Source organism: Podarcis tiliguerta, assembly GCF_965153285.1.
Source record: "Podarcis tiliguerta genome assembly, chromosome: 6".
Lineage (NCBI taxonomy): Eukaryota > Metazoa > Chordata > Lepidosauria > Squamata > Lacertidae > Podarcis > Podarcis tiliguerta.
The window spans coordinates 42500975-42519138 of NC_139539.1; the positions used below are offsets into that span (position 1 = coordinate 42500975).

General features: G+C 44.1%; 1 protein-coding gene and 1 long non-coding RNA gene across 4 annotated transcripts in view; one reads left to right on the top strand and one right to left on the bottom strand.

Moving 5' to 3' along the window:
• Window positions 1–14811, bottom strand: part of LOC310679992 — a 52047-nt gene extending 37236 nt beyond the window's left edge. The window contains exons 1-3 of one of the 2 annotated variants that reach the window (XR_014512596.1): window positions 14685–14811; window positions 14122–14390; window positions 11218–11263 (exon numbers count right to left, since the gene is read on the bottom strand). This is a non-coding gene — a long non-coding RNA (uncharacterized lncRNA). Of the gene's footprint in view, window positions 1–11217; window positions 11264–14121; window positions 14391–14684 lie in introns of those variants that run through there. The other variant, XR_014512595.1, reaches the window with a different exon arrangement.
• The window catches only part of LOC310679857 (uncharacterized protein), a 34267-nt gene continuing 19142 nt past the window's right edge, over window positions 3040–18164 (top strand). The window contains exons 1-9 of one of the 2 annotated variants that reach the window (XM_083445691.1): window positions 3040–3642; window positions 3703–3941; window positions 10653–10725; window positions 11909–11991; window positions 12885–13042; window positions 14807–14859; window positions 15312–15422; window positions 16298–16423; window positions 17505–17630. In XM_083445691.1, the coding sequence (XP_083301817.1) occupies window positions 10663–10725; window positions 11909–11991; window positions 12885–13042; window positions 14807–14859; window positions 15312–15422; window positions 16298–16423; window positions 17505–17630 (720 nt within the window). In that variant the 5' untranslated portion in view covers window positions 3040–3642; window positions 3703–3941; window positions 10653–10662. The remainder of the gene's footprint in view (window positions 3643–3702; window positions 3942–10652; window positions 10726–11908; window positions 11992–12884; window positions 13043–14806; window positions 14860–15311; window positions 15423–16297; window positions 16424–17504; window positions 17631–18164) is intronic. The other variant, XM_083445692.1, reaches the window with a different exon arrangement.

The following is an 18164-nucleotide window of genomic DNA, read 5'->3' on the forward strand; positions in this document are numbered from 1 at the left end:
AAACCAAAATAGTGAGCATGGATAACCAGGCAACCCCCTGCTGCTTTGAAGGATTTAATAAGTTTGTGTAACTTTGGCAGATTAAACAATTGGAGACCAAATAATTGAGAAAACAATTATGCCTCATTATGCCTAGAGACAGATATTGCTTTGGAGCTGTATTAAACTATTGTAACTCAAACAGAGACAACCATGGGAGAAACCAAAATAGTGAGCATGGATAACCAGGCAACCCCCTGCACTGAAATTCTGTTGTAAGGTAGACACAGGACTGGTATAGGTTTGAGTCTTCCTAAACTTCCATTTATCTACTAAACTCCATTTTAGTGTAAGGGTCCAACGAGTCCTTGTTTTAGAAATGGGTTGCACCCCAGCCCCATATAATTATCCCAACTTTGGGCATTTGGTGATAAGGCAGATACAAATACTTTTAACAAACAAATCTTGGCTAAGCATTGCAGCGTTATGAGGAAGGCTAGCTTCCAATTCTAAAGCCATGGAAGTGGCCTAGGAGAAGGTTCTGCCCAGAGTTCATGGTGATGTCCCCAAGAAGGCCTGTAAGACCTTCCCCCAAAGGAGAGTGAAAACCCATTCTAGATCACTGTAGCACTTAGGTTTTTGTTAAGCTTTTCTTCCTACTCCCAGCTATGTCAATTTATTTTATATTATTTACTTACAACATTTATAGACTAAAACAGTTTTCAGGGTGGCACATAACAAAAAATTAAACATTTAAAATTCAATAAATAATAAAACCAACTGAAGGTTCTCAATTCTCTCTGTATTAATTTTCTTTAATGACCACAGTGTTAGCTAATCAGATTGTTGATTACCAGTTATTGTTTTGATTTTCTAATATGGTTAGAATGCCTGCTTGTTATTCAGTTACCACTCACTATTAATACTCCTCTAATAATAATAATAATAATAATAATAATAATAATAATAATAAAGTAGTGGGTTGACAAAGCAGACGACACAGAGATTTCTCCAAGTGGTTCTTTATAGTAAGCTGGAACTGAACTGAACTGACCAGCTCAGCCGGCCTGCTTTTATAGGCGGCCGGCTGTCAACATTGTAACAACCACACCCCAGGGTTTCCTGCGTAAATTAACTGATGTGGACCTGAGTGAAAACTATATACATTACACAATACCCCTGGTGGCCAGGCTGAACACTTCAGTACATAACAACAACAACAACAAATTTTTAATAGTCCGCCATTCCTGGTACGTGTTGGGTGAGGGAAAGGCATTGTCTATTCATGTATAAGATCTTCCTGGAACTTGGTCCATTCTTGGGTCTGAAGATAGTGTGGTAAGACAACTTGGGATTTTAAATGGAAGAAGCTGCTTGGAATAGACATTGGTTCAGCAAGCCCATAAAGTCCCTATCAGCTAGCATCAAAGCAACTTCACTAATTTGATTGATAAAGTTAGCTCACATTTACTTCCTTGGTCAGAATGTGGACAGGATGTAAGGCTAAGGGCATACACCACCATCTTTGGTGGGAATGCCCCTGCATATGCAACTTTTAATAAAAAGTATGCCAGGAATTAGTATCACCAGGACCTCCACTTTACACCTGAGCTTTTCCTGCTACCAATCTTTAGAGGCCAAACAAGGATGTTTTAGCAAAGTATTTGTTGTCATTTCTGTTGGTGGCTGCCAGAGAAACCACTGTCCAAATGCAGAAAACCCTGGACAATTTGGACTTACCTGCATGGTATAGGAATGCCTGTTGGGTGGCCCTCACAGGAAAAAATAATCACACATAATTTTCAAGGAAAGGAACAACCACAGACTTTCTATGCCACCTAGTGGCCCTTAATTGCATACAGTTCTAACAAAAACCTGCAAATATATAAAATAACCGCTATTATATGCAGTTTGATTTCACTGTGACCTCACTTGGGGCTTCACTATTATTGATCTTGATTTCCTGTATGACTGTAAAACAGGTGGCATTGATTAGTTACTATTGTCACAGGTCATCAATGTGGCAATCACAGATATACATATACAGATTAAGAGAACAAAGGAAAGGTGATGGGCCATTAAGAAAGCAGGGAGAAGGCAGATGGGAAGGCCCCTCACCAAACTGCAGGATTGCATGAGGCTCTTAATCTCAGAGTCACAGGTTCAAGCCCCACACTGGGCAAATAGTTGGACCAGATGACCCTTGTGGTCCCCTCAAACTCTTACAATTCTAAAGTGAGACTGAAATAAAAGCCTCCCCTGAAGATCTCCAAACCGGGGCATGTTCAGTCCTTTTCATGAGTGGTACCTCTCAACTTACTTAGGCCATCTACGTTCATGTCATGAGATATAGCTACTTACAACACAATCCTATGCACATCTACTCAGAAGGAAGACCTGTTGAGGTGAGTGGGCATAGGACTGCAGCCTCAGAGGACTAGCTCTTCTCTTCATAGAACTCCAGGGTCATGTAGTCCAACCTCCTGCAATGCATAAATCTTTTGCCCAACGTGGGGCTTGAACCCACAACCTTGAGATTAAGAGTCTCATGCTCTATCGACTGAGTGAAACCAGGACCCGCCAGTCTTAGTGTTGATTTATGAATATAAGAAACTAAAAAGAGCCAGCTGGATCAGGCCAATGGCTCTATCCTGTTGCCAACCAGATGCTTTCAGGAAACTCACATTAATTCTTGCTCACCTTTTCCATATACAGTGGTACCTCGGGTTACAGAAACTTCAGGTTACAGACGCTTCAGGTTACAGACGCCGCTAACCCAGAAATAGTACCTCAGGTTAAGAACTTTGCTTCACGATGAGAACAGAAATCATGTGGCGGCAGCGGGAAGCCCCATTAGCTAAAGTGGTACCTCATTCCAGGGTGAGAAGGAGAAGATGTATACAGATAGATAAGAAGGTCAGGACAGGATGCGCACTTAACATTCCGGGCTGGTGCCAGGGTGGCGAGAAAGGAATGTACAGAAAGACAACTTCGCAGCATCTCCAGATAACTACTCAGCATCTCCCCCTTTCTTTTCTTGGGAAGAGGAGAGAGAGAGCAATATGTCCAGCTGTAGGTTTTATTTTGGTTTTTATCTTAAAATTTTGAAAATGTACATCCAGGTGTGTTTTTCTTTAATTTTTTGGGGGGCCCCCAACAAAATGGGGCCCTAAGCTATAGCTTGTTTAGCTTCTACCTATACCCGGCCCTTGGCGAGGAAATGGAGCCATGCAATTGCAAAAGTTTTAGATTCACAACCCACGTCAGGGCGGGAACTCGGCGAGCAGCCTGCAAGCCGTCATCTCCCTCAGCCTTCCATCTTCCTCCCTAAGTAGCTGAAATGCGGAGATAACGACACAGCCTTAACTAGTTAATGGAATGGAGAAGAAAGTACCCGCGCAATGCGCTATTTGAGCAGCTAAGCCTTATCAATCGCCGCATGCAATTCTCTTTTTCCCCTTCCATGCAGAAGACGCCTGCAGCGATCTCTAAAGAAATCACACCCATATAGATTTTATGCCCTTTTGGCAGCCCCAGGGAGACGCACTCGCTTTCCCGACAGCCTTTCGCAGCTGAGGGGGATTCTCAAAAGCGGGCCTTCTCCTTCGCTGACTTTCGGTTTCAGCGCGCGCGTTTTCTCCGGCTCACTTCTCCTAGCTGCCTGCAGGGGAGAGCAGAGCCCGCGCCAGGGTTACGGTGGGTGACAATCGTACACAGAAGCAGCGGCGTTGGTTTGGAGCGCCTTTGGGCGCCTCTTCCTCATTTCGGCAGCCGAGGCGCTGAGAGGAACAACAAATCGAGCAAGTTTTCTCCTCGCTTTCTCTTTCAATGGGCTGCCCTCGTCTTTTCGCAGCACCGAGAGGCTTCAGCCAGGTTTGATTTGGGGCGGAACGCGCAGCGCGCAGCTCTCCTCCCAACCACGTTTCTTCCAGCAACAGAGAAACAGCGATTGGAGCTCAAAGGTAAAGACTTTTGAAAGATCCCGCTGGTAGAGGCTGTAATATGCTGCTGATAGACCTCTGGGAAATGAAGTTCATTAATGTAACTCCCCCCCCCCCCTTTAAAACAAAAGCTGATACTATGGAAATGCATCCCTGTTCTTTGAAACAGCGATTGTATGAAGGGCGGGGCGGAGAGCGGCCAGTTGGGTTTGTGCTGCGTTGAGGAAGATGCTTTCCTTAATGAAGAGGCCTTCTTGTTGGGAACGAGAAGAGTTTCCCTTTTTTAAAAAAAATTACCCGCGCAGAAGGGCAAAACTAGTTTCCTAAATATTGCGGTCACCGTATTTTGTAAGTTAGCTTCACATGGGCACAGCCAGGACTTTTGTTGGGGGGCAGAACCGACGTGATTGGTCAGTTAAGTATTTCTATTGTTTTACTTGATCTGGGGCTATGCCCATGTAGCTGCACAAGTTTTTAGTCTAGGGCTAGTCGTTTCAGAGGTATTGTTCCCCTCTCCTTCAGTGCTAACCGTTTAAGTTATACTGCTACAGAATTTTAACTTTTGTGGTTTCGAGGGAGTTGTAGCTGTTTTGGGCCATAGCCAGGAGTTATTTTGGGAGTGGGCAGAACAGAGTTATCTTTAACACAATTGGTCATTTTAAGTATTCTTATTTATTTATTTGATTTAGGGGGCACAGCTGCATGCTTGCTACGCCCATGCCTCAGGCCCTCTGATTTTGTATGTGGTGTTATAAGAAAAACTGCTCCCTTTCCCTTATGGGGTATTCTGGAGCCCGTATAGAGTCCTTAAGTGGGTTCCCTATGGGTGGGCGAAAATAACAGGCCAACCAGAGTACCATCTTTTTCTGTATATGAGATGCCTCCAAATTTTAAAAAATGGGGGGAGATGGCACAGAGTTGTTAAGCTTTTTTTGCGGAGGATTGCCCAGATTTCTCCATCTCACCCTTTATTCACTGTGATTTGCAGCAACTGGTGTTCAGATTGCTTACTGCCTCCGTTACCCAAATAGTATGCAGCCATTGTGGTTGGTAGCCTTACGCACTGTGAATTTGTCTAATCTTTAAAACCGTCCAAGTTGGTGGCCTCATGTAGAAGTAAATGCCATAATTTAACTATATGCTGCGTTGTTACCCTGAAAATAGGCCTCGTCCTTCTTCCCAATTCAAGACAAAAGGTGTGGTGGAAAGAGCAGCTTTATTACTTACTGCAGCAAGAAAGAAAGGTGCCCCAGTGGATAATTCCAAAAGCTGAGGCCGCAATACAAGAATTCAAGGCATCTATATGGCATTCTAAATACATGAAGCCCTCATGCCTGTATCATCTCTGCAATATTATTGGTTACAGCAACATCTGAACAGCTCATGGTTCTTTACCTGACCTTAAAGTTAGACACCCCATATTTGGAGTTGTTTTCTACCTAAAACTCCCTGTATCTTATCAAGGTCTCTTCCTCAATCGGGGATTGGACTATATGATGCTCAGGGTCTCTTCTAACCAGGGTGGATAAAAATCAATGATTTTTTTTTAAAAAAACCAGATTTTTAAGATTTAAATCGGATTTTTAAAAAATAAAATGCTTTTGGAGAAAACATCTTTCTAAAGAGAGTTTTCTATTTAAGTTACATTATAGTCCAAAGGCTGTTCATCAGGAATAAGGATTTGTTTTTCATGTGTGCTAAACTCAGTCTAAGTTTTTGTTTTTGTTTTAAATTGTTTAACCACATTGGTTTACCAACATGGATACATATGCTATAATGTTATTGTTTTAGTTAAATAAATTGTTTAAATTGTTATGAAGGAAATGATTATTTTTCTTCTTCCAATAAAGTACAGCAGAAAAGTTGTCCAAATATAAGCAGTTAACTTATTAAACCTCACAATAATTTCATAATTATCGGTCTATGTATTTCTAATAGTATAACCAAATCGGTAATTTTTGATATAAATGTAAAAACGACACTGAAAATTTATTATTCCAAAAATGAAACCTTCATCTAGTTGTAAATATTAAGATTATACCAGCAAGAATTAGTCTTTCTGTAAAAAAATGATTTAAATCAAGTCTTTACTGACTAGTGATTTATGTCATGATTTAAATCAAATCCACCCTGCTTCCAACTCTGCAGTTCTATGATCTTCCAGCTGGCTCTGGTCAGTGTAATTGACTCTGTACCAGCCTTTCCTTTGCACTAGTAAAGTTAAAGGGGACCCCTGACCATTAGTTCCAGTCGTGACCGACTCTGGGGTGGTGGCGCTCATCTCGCTTTATTGGCCGAGGGAGCCGGAGTTTGTCCGCAGACAACTTCCGGGTCATGTGGCCAGCATGACTAAGCCGCTTCTGGCAAACCAGAGCAGCGCACGGAAACGCCGTTTACCTTCCCGCAGGAGCGGTACCTATTTATCTACTTGCACTTTGACGTGCTTTCGGACTGCTAGGTTGGCAGGAGCAGGGACCGAGCAACGGGAGCTCACTCCGTCACAGGGATTCGAACCGCCGACCTTCTGATTGGCAAGTCCTAGGCTCTGTGGTTTAACCCACAGCGCCACCTGTGTCCCTTGTTTTTACACTAGTATGCATACCTAAACTCTGTTAACTGAGCAGGGGGCCCTACAAGTGCTTCATGCTCTCCTCACTTGCAAATAATGGCACAGCTTTGGTAAACTGAAAAGAAAAACAAGAATACAGAAATACGGAGAGAAGCATACAATACAGAAAGGCACGTTCTAAATTGGGCAAAGGGGCTACCTATGTGGCTATTTGGCTACAGTGTGAAGATGTACTTTCTTTTGTCTGTCCTAAATATTTCAACATTCAGCTTGCTTAGATGACCCTATCCACTTTCTCCACACCATGCAAAATCCCATAAACTTCTGTCATGTCCTCGCTGTTCACATTTTTAATAAACTGAAAATATTGAAATCTTTCCTCATAGAGGAGTTGCTCCTACCCTTGGATCATTTTGTAGCTCAAACCATTCCAGATCTAGAGCAGACAGCATGACAAAGTTTGGCAGTAGGATGATGGATAGAAGACAGAGGAGAAGAACTGGGTTTAGCCAGTGTGGCAGACTGTTAGCTCCACATGCTCCCACAGGTCAAGTTTGACAATGATAGCAGCCGAACTCTTTTCGTGACCCCAAAAAATTAAATATGTGTGGATCTTGATGAGCACCATGCAAGGACTTTGCAGGCACCATTTATCATTTCATGATTACTCTAAATGGCATATTGTTGCTTTGCTATGGGCAGGATTCAGCTACCGAGCCCTTTCAGTGGAAGTCTTGTGCAATGACCTCCGCTTGCACAATGCAGATCCCCCCTTCCCCCCACATGGGAGAGTTGGGAGAACCCCAAAACAGTGTGCTGGGGGGGGGGGTTGAGGGCATCATCACCTCACAAGCTGAAATGCCTATGCAGATGGAACAAACATTCATCATAGCACAAGACTGATTTCCACCATATATAGTTAAAGCACATTTATACCACTTTCAGAATCATGGCTTCCCCTGAAGAATCCTGGCAACTGTTGTTTACTCCTAGTAGAGCTACAATTCCCCTGGCAGCAAACTACAGTTCCCAGGATTCTTTGGAGGAAGCCATGGTTGTTAATGTTGTATAAGAGTGCTTTAAATGTATGATGTGGATGCAACCTTTCTCACACCTAAAGTCTGCCCACTTCTGATCTAGATAGCAACAAAGTGAGAAGCTATGGGCAACTCTTGAGTTCAGTTATAAACTAGAAATATCATGCTTTGTTTTAAAAACAATTCTGCCACCTTCGCTTGAGTACCTTTGTGCATAAGCAGAGTACAGTGGTACCTCGGGTTATGAACTTGATTCATTCCGGAGGTCTGTTCCTAACCCGAAACTGTTCTTAACCTGATGCACGCTTTTGCTAATGGGGCCTCCCACTGCTGGCGCGCGATTTCCGTTCTCATCCTGAGGCAAAGTTCTCAACCCGAGGTACTTCCGGGTTAGCGGAGTTTGTAACCTAAAGTGTTTGTAACCCGAAGAGTTTGTAACCTGAGGTACCACTGTAACTTTCGCTGTTTTAAAGCAGATACAGTGGTACCTCGGGTTACATACGCTTCAGGTTACAGACTCTGCTAACCCAGAAATATTACCTTGGGTTAAGAACTTTGCTTCAGGATGAGAACAGAAATCGTGCTCCGGCAGTGCGGCAGTAGCAGGAGGCCCCATTAGCTAAAGTGGTGCTTCAGGTTAAGAAGAGTTTCAGGTTAAGAACAGACCTCCAGAACGAATTAAGTACTTAACCCGAGGTTAATACCAATGAGACGGAAACATGGAAGGTGCCTAAAGAAGCCAGGGTGGCTATCTAAAGAACTTTTAACTGAATTAAGATTAAAAAAGGATGTGTACAAAAAATGGAAAAGGGGGGAAACCACCAAAGAGGAATTCAAACAAATAGCCAGCACGTGTAGACACAAAGTCAGAAAAGCTAAAGCACAGAATGAACTCAGGCTTGCTAGAGAGGTTAAAAGCAACAAAAAAGGCTTCTATGGGTATGTTCGTAGCAAAAGGAAGAACAAAGAAACAGTGGGGTCACTCAGAGGAGAAGATGGTGAAATGCAAACAGGGGACACAGAAAGGGCTGAACTCCTCAATGCCTTCTTTGCCTCAGTCTTCTCCGATAAAGAAAACAATGCCCGACCTGAAGAATTTGGAGGAAATGATTCAGCAGAGAAAACACAGCCCAGAATAACTAAGGAGATAGTACAAGAATACTTGGCTAGTTTAGATGTATTCAAGTCTCCAGGGCCAGATGAACTGCATCCAAGAGTATTAAAAGAACTGGCAGATGTGATCTCAGAACCACTGGCAGTCATCTTTGAGAATTCCTGGAGAACAGGCGAAGTCCCGGCAGACTGGAGGAGGGCAAATGTTGTCCCTATTTTCAAAAAGGGGAAAAGAGAGGACCCAAATAATTACCGCCCAGTCAGTCTAACATCAATACCAGGGAAGATTCTGGAGCAGATCATTAAGCAAACAATCTGTGAGCACCTAGAAAGGAATGCTGTGATCACCAATAGTCAGCATGGATTTCTGAAAAATAAGTCATGTCAGACTAACCTGATCTCATTTTTTGACAGAATTACAAGCCTGGTAGATGAAGGGAACGCAGTGGATGTAGTCTACCTTGATTTCAGCAAGGCATTTGACAAGGTGCCCCATGATATTCTTGTAAAGAAGCTGGTAAAATGCGGTCTTGACTATGCTACCACTCAGTGGATTTGTAACTGGCTGACTGACCGGACCCAAAGGGTGCTCATCAATGGTTCCTCTTCATCCTGGAGAAGAGTGACTAGTGGGGTGCCACAGGGTTCTGTCTTGGGCCCGGTCTTATTCAACATCTTTATCAACGACTTGGATGATGGACTCAAGGGCATCCTGATCAAATTTGCAGATGACACCAAACTGGGAGGGGTGGCTAACACCCCAGAAGACAGGATCACACTTCAAAACGACCTTGACAGATTAGAGAACTGGGCCAAAACAAACAAGATGAATTTTAACAGGGAGAAATGTAAAGTATTGCACTTGGGCAAAAAAAACGAGAGGCACAAATACAAGATGGGTGACACCTGGCTTGAGAGCAGTACATGCGAAAAGGATCTAGGAGTCTTGGTTGACCACAAACTTAACATGAGCCAACAGTGTGACGCGGCAACTAAAAAAGCCAATGCAATTCTGGGCTGCATCAATAGGAGTATAGCATCTAGATCAAGGGAAGTTATAGTGCCACTGTATTCTGCTCTGGTCAGACCTCACCTGGAGTACTGTGTCCAGTTCTGGGCACCACAGTTCAAGAAGGACACTGACAAACTAGAACGTGTACAGAGGAGGGCAACCAAAATGGTCAAAGGCCTGGAATCAATGCCTTATGAGGATCGGCTAAGGGAGCTGGGCATGTTTAGCCTGGAGAAGAGGAGGTTAAGGGGTGATATGATAGCCATGTTCAAATATATAAAAGGATGTCACATAGAGGAGGGAGAAAGGTTGTTTTCTGCTGCTCCAGAGAAGCGGACACAGAGCAATGGATACAAACTACAAGAAAGAAGATTCCACCTAAACATTAGGAAGAACTTCCTGACAGTAAGAGCTGTTCGACAGTGGAATTTGCTGCCAAGGAGTGTGGTGGAGTCTCCTTCTTTGGAGGTCTTTAAGCAGAGGCTTGACAACCATATGTCAGGAGTGCTCTGATGGTGTTTCCTGCTTGGCAGGGGGTTGGACTCGATGGCCCTTGTGGTCTCTTCCAACTCTATGATTCTATGATTCTATGATTCTATGATTCTAGGTACCATTGCACTCCTTCCACTTTCTGGGCATGCCCTAGATCAGGTGTGTGGACGCTTTACTGCTTCAGATGTTGTTGAACTACGAGTCCCATAGTTCTGGTCATTACCTGTGTTTGTTGAGATTGATTGAAGTTGTAGTTTAGCAACAGCTGGAGGGCCAAATGTTTCCCAGCCTTGCCCTAGAACCTGGAATTGATGATTTTATCTCTGTCTGATTCCCTAGGGCAGAGCCTAGGTCAACTGGCTGAATGTGACCTGAGATGACAGGCAGCTGTTCAACTGAGGAAGGAAGAGGCTTGGCCTGTACTCTGAATTGCCTGGTTAATTTGCACAGTAATGGCTGAAAAGCTGAAAGTATCCTGAAATGTCTTTTTTTTTTACCTCCTTCCACAGGGCTTGAAATATGGAGAGGGGTTACCCCAAGTTCTGGGGTAGGCAACAGTATGGACCTGGGTTTTATACAGCCGTAAGTTGTTGTTGTTGCTGTTTTGGTTAAGTCTTCTTTACCCTCCCCAACACTGTCTTGATCTTTGGTTGACTCAAGTAATTTTAACATATATTTATGCTGTAAAAGAAATAGAATATCTATTACTGAAAGCTGCAGCAATCTAGAATGGCTTTTGTCCCTAAGGAATGAAGATAACATTCAGGGAGCTTGATCATTTTCTGCAGAAAAAGAGCTTTAACAAAAACCTTTCTACCGTTGTTTTTTGCTCAATAATATTTCCCAATTCTAGTGTATGTGCTGCTGAAGCGAGCACAATATTTCCCAATTCTAAAAATGAGTTGTTTCATAAAATTAGTGGGACACACAATAAATGTACAGTGGTACTTCGGGTTAAAACTTAATTTGTTCTGGAGGTCCGTTCTTAACCTGAAACTGTTCTTAACCTGAGGTATCACTTTAGCTAATGGGGCTTGCCGTGCCACCACCTGAAGCAAAGTTCTTAACCTGAGGTACTATTTCTGGGTTAGCAGAGTCTGTAACCTGAAGTGTCTGTAATCTGAGGCACCACTGTATATAATACCAGTCAAATTGTAGTTTTAAAGTTTTAATTAACAGTGCCTTCCTATAAAGATGTTGTGGAGTTCAGTATACCCAAAGTACCAGTTTTTGCTGAATCAGTCTGAGTTTTAAATCTAAAGGAAAATATGGATACTAAAGCAAATTCCATTGTTTAGACTGTACAGCATATTCTAACTCCCTGTTCCAATGCTTCCAGTAAGCATCAGCTAGCAGAATCTTACGAGTCAGCACTCACATTTCTCTACCTTGAACACCATTCTTTAGGATGGGGAAAGGGGGCCTGTGGCCCTCCAGGCAGTCTTGGACTATAACTTCCAATATCTTTTGGGTTGAAATAACATCTGACATGGCATGGGGACAAATGAAGAAAGAAAGAAGCAGAGCTGGCAGCATTGACCAATTAATAATCTAAACAAGAATCATCAAGTAAGTTATAAAAGTTACAAAGGAGGGAAACTGGGGTTGCTGCATTGCTTCTGGTACCTGAGATTTGGAGGTGAGCTATCCGCTGTTAGTAAGCTGCAGTTCTTGCATTTTCAAAACTGTTCTTTCCCTTTTCCTGTTTTGACCAGTTAGTCTAGTTGTGGGTTAGTAACAGTGTGAAATGTTTTCCCCTGCCCAGAATTCGCAAAATGCAAACTATTGGAGGGACTCTTGGGATTGGCAGCAGGACAACAACTACTGCCCAGATACACCACCTGCTTGGTAAGTGACTTCTGCATTTTATTTTTATTCATATTATATATGCATGTACACATATTTGTCCAGGGACGCGGGTGGCGCTGTGGGTTAAAGCCTCAGCGCCTAGGGCTTGCCGATCGAAAGGTCGGTGGTTCGAATCCCCGCAGCGGGGTGCGCTCCCATTGTTCGGTCCCAGCGCCTGCCAACCTAGCAGTTCGAAAGCACCCCCGGGTGCAAGTACATAAATAGGGACCGCTTACTAGCGGGAAGGTAAACAGCGTTTCCGTGTGCGGCTCTGGGTCGCCAGAGCAGCGATGTCACGCTGGCCACGTGACCCGGAAGTGTCTTCGGACAGCGCTGGCCCCCGGCCTCTTTGAGTGAGATGGGCGCACAACCCTAGAGTCTGTCAAGACTGGCCCGTACGGACAGGGGTACCTTTACCTTTACCTATACACATATTTGTCCCCACTTTTTCAAAGTATAATATAAATTAATGACAAAATCAAGTTAATAAACAAACTAAAAACTAATAAAAAGATGCTAAACTTTAAACTTTCTAGCAGAACATGAATATGTTCATCCCACACTTTTAACAAAATGTATTTTCATAGTAGCTTATGAATTAAGTTATGAAGCAACGTAAAAACTAATAAGACGTTAAAATTAACATTTCTAAAAAAGCAGCTCAGCAGGCTGTTTGTTCATCTAGCAAGTCAAAACTACAAAACATCCATTAGTCATGCTGGCTGGGAGTGATGGGAGCTGAAGTTGAACCACATATGGGTGGCTACTGATCCCCATCCCTGGGCTATGCTGAGCTGAATCTTCTAAGGTGACTTGACCAACTCTGGTTTACAGCTCATGACTGATGACAGTAAAGGCAGCTTATGCAGAATACCGTGTTTGTGTTTCTTCAGGGTACATCGTGGCAAACCTCACAACTACAACGCTGCTTACAGAGGCCGTGGTTGGAATCACTCTCAAGGATATTTCAGTGGGGCACATTCCAGCCGAGGCCATCCTAGAGGAGCTAAACATAGTGCTAAATATTTGGGAGCAACAACCAAAAACAGAGGCAAGGCTGAAAAGATATATGTGGGACTGAATATTGGACCATCTCCTTCTCTGATCCTCTACCCATTTCACAGTTACGTGGTGGACAGTGCCCCCGTAAAATCTCACTCATCCATGCTATGTTTGTGGTTGAATGAGCACAGTTTTATTTGTGATAGATAGTTTTGTTTTTATCTTTTAGGAAATGTTACTGAATGCCACTTTTAAATTATTTTTAGATTTTTATTAAGTGGTACAAACATGAACAAAATAATAATAATGTGGTGAAATGTCCACGTTATCTGCCTTGGGGTTGTATTTCTGGGTTTCAGTTGTACTAGTTCACTTCTCCCAATATCAAAAGCTTGCTTTTCACTAGAACCAGCCTCCCTGGTTGAGAGAATGGCCCTGCTAGGCTGACCTGTTTGGCTCATTGAGCTTCCAAGATCTGCAGTTGAAACCCGAAGCAGCTAAATAAAAAAGGAGAGGTTCTGGGGCTCAATTCTGCTAGGAGTGCCTGTTCCAGATGTGTGGCAGGGACAGCTTTGTGCTTAGAGAAAAGACACGGGCATTTAGCATGTACTCAAAAGTAGTCTTCGTTAATATTGCTTCAAATATCGTAGAGTGGGGATCTAGAGCTTGTCCACACATGGCTTTTGCCCTGTGCTTTCTAGGCACAGGCCTGCACTTTCCCAGTCCTTGTCTGAGGGCTTCCCCCCCCCCCCTTGCCTCACACTTTCCTCAGGAGAACCTGATCTTTACCATTTGCTTCAATTCAGCGGTAAAGCGTAGGTTTTCTTGGGGAAAGCAGTGTGGCAAAAAATAATGTTTGGACACAGACATGGAAAGCCTGGAGCTGTCCTTAGAATTGTAGTGTAAAGCTAAGGTTGGTGAGCCCCGAGTGAAGACTGGCTCAAATTAAAAGCTTGTCATAGATTTCCTGCTCTGTAGATAAATACAGTGGTACCTCGGGTTAAGTACTTAATTCGTTACGGAGGTCCGTTCTTAACCTGAAACTGCTGCCATGCCGCTGGAGCACGATTTCTGTTTTCATCCTGAAGCAAAGTTCTTAACCCGAGGTACTATTTCTGCATATGTAACCTGAAGCGTCTGTAACCCAAGGTACCACTGTACAATAAATAACAGCAGGAGTTTTCAGGAATATGTTGTAGGAAACTGCATTCTACCCAGTCACTCTGTAGCTGGCAATGGCTCTCCAAAGCTTCCAATAGAAACTTTTTCTAGCTCTACCTGAAGATGCTAGGATTTGAAAGTGGCACCCTCATGAGTGCAAAGCATTTGCTCTATCCACTGAGAGAGTCTCTCCTCTCTTTTACCTGATCTTTGGAAGAGCATGGATGCGGGGGGCGCTGTGGGTTAAACCACAGAGCCTAGGAATTGCTGATCAGAAGGTCGAACCTAGCAGTTCGAAAGCACGTCAAGTGCAAGTAGATAAATAGGTACTGCTCCGGCGGGAAGGTAAACGGTGTTTCCGTGCGCTGCTCTGGTTTGCCAGAAGCGGCTTAGTCATGCTGGCCACATGACCCAGAAGCTGTACGCTGGCTCCCTTGGCCAGTAAAGCGAGATGAGCGCCGCAACCCCAGAGTCGGTCATGACTGGACCTAATGGTCAGGGGTCCCTTTACCTTTATCTGAAACTGAAACTGAAACTCCAGTACTAATCCATCTGCCCTGGAAAGACTTAACAAAGGAAAGTTGTCCCACACATCCAAACTCTCAGGTTGCGGCAGAGGCATTGCATGCTGAGTTTGTTTCTCTATCTGCAGGAAAAGGTCGTTCTAAAAACTCATCCCGTTCTTCGTGCTTAATCAATATGACGGTAAGCGATGAATCTATGTTGTGGCTAGTTCCTACAGGGAGGGTGTCTCTTACACGTGGGGCAGAGATCAAGGGATGGTGTGATGTGGGGTAAAGTTTGGGAAGAAGATTTCTCAAGACTATGTGCCTGGTCTGTATGGTTGAAGAAGTAGCTAACTAATTCAGACTGCCTCTGAGATACACAAGCAAAATTTGCCATTTTGCCTCTTTTTGACATCCCACTGTTCAGGGTTTGTCGACATTATTTTCCAACACGGCTCTTGTGCCTTGAACAGCTGTCTAACATGGGGGGAATAGCTAGAGAAGCTTTCCCCATCACTTCATGACAACACCAAAGGCAGGGGCGGGGGGAGGCTTCACCTGCTACATTTTTGTTGGTAAAGGTGCTGAAGCTCTGTCAGAACAAGCTAGAGTTTGCAGCACTAGACTCATCTTTCTATTCCTGTGCTACAGCCAAATAAAAAGGGAAATAATTCTGAAAAAACTGGAGGACCATCAGCAACACCAGAATCTAAACAAGGGCAGAAGAATTCAAGTTTGAGGAAAGAAACTGACACGTCCAAGGTAATTGCTGTGAAGGGATGTTTTCCCTGTGGTTTCTCAGAGCAGGAAGAACTTGTAATATTTTGAAGAGTAACATGGCTTTACCTGGTTGCTGAGAGAATAAAGGTTTATGCATTAACTGAATGGAAATGTAGAAACAAATCCTGGAAATGTGTTCTGATGTTTGTCAAAATGTGGCTTATTTAACAAAATCTGCATACTGCTTGATTGAAAGGAAACCTCTAAGTAGTGTTGCAGCACTCTGTGGGGGCTCATTTCTCTCATCCCCCCTCCCCACAATCAATGAGAGTTCCTTTTCTTCCTCCTTCCCTTTCTCCCATGATTCCATCTAGATCTGTCTCCTGTCTTTCTGTTTCACCCCTCCCTGCCTCTGCTGTGTGGGTTCTCTAGCACAACAGACCCAGCAGAAAGTGTTGCTTGAAGTCAGTGCTTATTGGTTGTAACTTCAATCCTCACTTAACTGGGCCAAAATCCGCCCTCCCCCGGTGCTACAAAGGGGAAATGGATCACTTGACCTCGTAGTGCTATCAAGCGATTGATGGATGAGCCAGCCTGCCCATCTTTCAAAATGACCCCCCCCCAAGGGTGGGGGAAACACAGCATCTGGCTCCAGTTCTCCAGGCCCTGATCTGTATGAACATTGTTTCTTATTCTGACTGGCAGTGGCTCTCCAGTGGCAGACCCTTTAAAAATGAAATAACCTTGCAATCCTTCTCATAGTTCTATAATTCCCAAGATTCCTTGGGATCCAAAACAGGTTTTCAGTGAGTCTTTCCAGAGCCGTGTTGGATCCTAAAGCAAACACAGCACTGGCAGCAGTAATATAAATGTCTCTTATTTGCTCATTTCCCCCTTCCTGCTTGGCATTTCTTTAGGTGGATCAGAAGTCCAGCAAAACCATCATGTCTGCAAAGGATTTCAGTTTTCATTTGCCCTCTGTTTCCTCAACATGCCCACAGAGCAAACAGGAAGTGCCATCAAAGGAAAAAGAAGAAATTGAGGTAAACAGCTCCCTAAACATTACTAAGAGCAGATGTAGCTGGGATGTGCGATATGGGTGGAAGATGGCATCCCTAGTGACCTCCATGTCTCTATTAAAGGTCACAGTGCATCACCCTTTCGCTGCATGAGAATACTTGTGTGTAGGCACCTTGTTAGAAGCTTTCGTCCATTTAGCAGTGTTTCTGGAAGCAGTGGTCAGCAATTGAAGCTACACTTTGAGAAAAAACACTCACAGGCCTTGTACAACTTACTCAAGTGATTTATTGCTTGACTGGTCATAAATGCATCATAGTAGCACTATTTACAATCATAATAGCAATAGCTGTAACAGCATACTTAGGTTTCAGTCCTTTCTCTTTAGCAACGGCTTAGGCAAACACAGTCTATCGGCAGTCGTGATGCAGCAGTTTGCAGACAGCATTTGTTGGTCAGTCATCTGTGAGTGTTTCATCTCAGTGTAACTTCAGCTGCTGACCACTGCTTCCAGAAACTTCTAAATGGATGAAAGTAGCCCTCCTTCCCCACCCCACCCCCCAGCCCTATATGTTTTCACCTATTGATAGCTGGGCACCATAACCCTGAAGCGAGCGTAGCACGTACATAGCTGTCCGGTCTGCTGAGTTGCTGAGCCTGCATAGTGATGTTCCCACAGTCTCCCACGCAAGGCTGGTTATGCCCAACCTGAGCTCAAGATAAGGGTAGGCCAGGGACGTATCTTGTACTAAAATGTAGCAACCTGAGGCTCCCAAGATTAGTTCAAAAATATTATCACAATAAAACCCCATTAAAATTGGTATCAGCTGTTGTGACTGGGAGAACTTTACATCAGGTAGAAAGCTGGATGTAAGTATTCTAAATAATAAAAAAGCCTCACACCTTAGCAGTAATATTTTATTGGGATACAAGGCCATTTTTGTTCAAGTATCGTCTCTCAACACTGGTTGGGTTAAGTTCAACTCTCCACTGAGAAAGCAGTCATCCTCATCATTCCTGCATTGGAGGGGGTTGCACTCAATTCTCCTGGGGGTCCCTTCCAACTCTATAGTTCTGTGATCATCATCCTCTAACAAATCTATGCAGGTCAGGTTGGAAGACAGTCAGACCTCTGAAGACCCTCCCAGCGAGACTGCCCCTATGTCACCTGTGCACGCTCCACCCAAGACAGCAGAAGGCCTTCCAGCCACAGTAAAGGAAGAACCTGTGGTGGTATGAAAAACCTTCTCTTTTTCATTTGCATAGGGGTGTGGATTCTTTGGCTTCAATTTCACTGCTGTTAGTATTTGGCTTGTGCCGCCTGCCAGTGTACAAGTGTGCCCATGTGTTGGAGCAGGCCTGAGTAGTGGGGATTTGTGACTTGTTTTTCTCTGGGCTGGGACTCTTCCAGGCATAACTTGTTCCTCCTCTGCAGTTGAACCATGTGCACCTCTTGAGACTGGAGAGCCCAACCCTTGCTCAGGAAGTGTGAAAAGTGACCTGGTATTGTTTCGTTTGGGACGCGGGTGGCGCTGTGGGTTAAAGCCTCAGTGCCTAGGGCTTGCTGATCGAAAGGTCGGCGGTTCGAATCCCCGCGGCGGGGTGCGCTCCCGCTGTTCCGTCCCAGCGCCTGCCAACCTAGCAGTTCGAAAGCACCCCTGGGTGCAAGTAGATAAATTGGGACCGCTTATTAGCGGGAAGGTAAACGGCGTTTCCGTGTGCGGCTCTGGCTCGCCAGAGCAGCGATGTCACGCTGGCCACGTGACC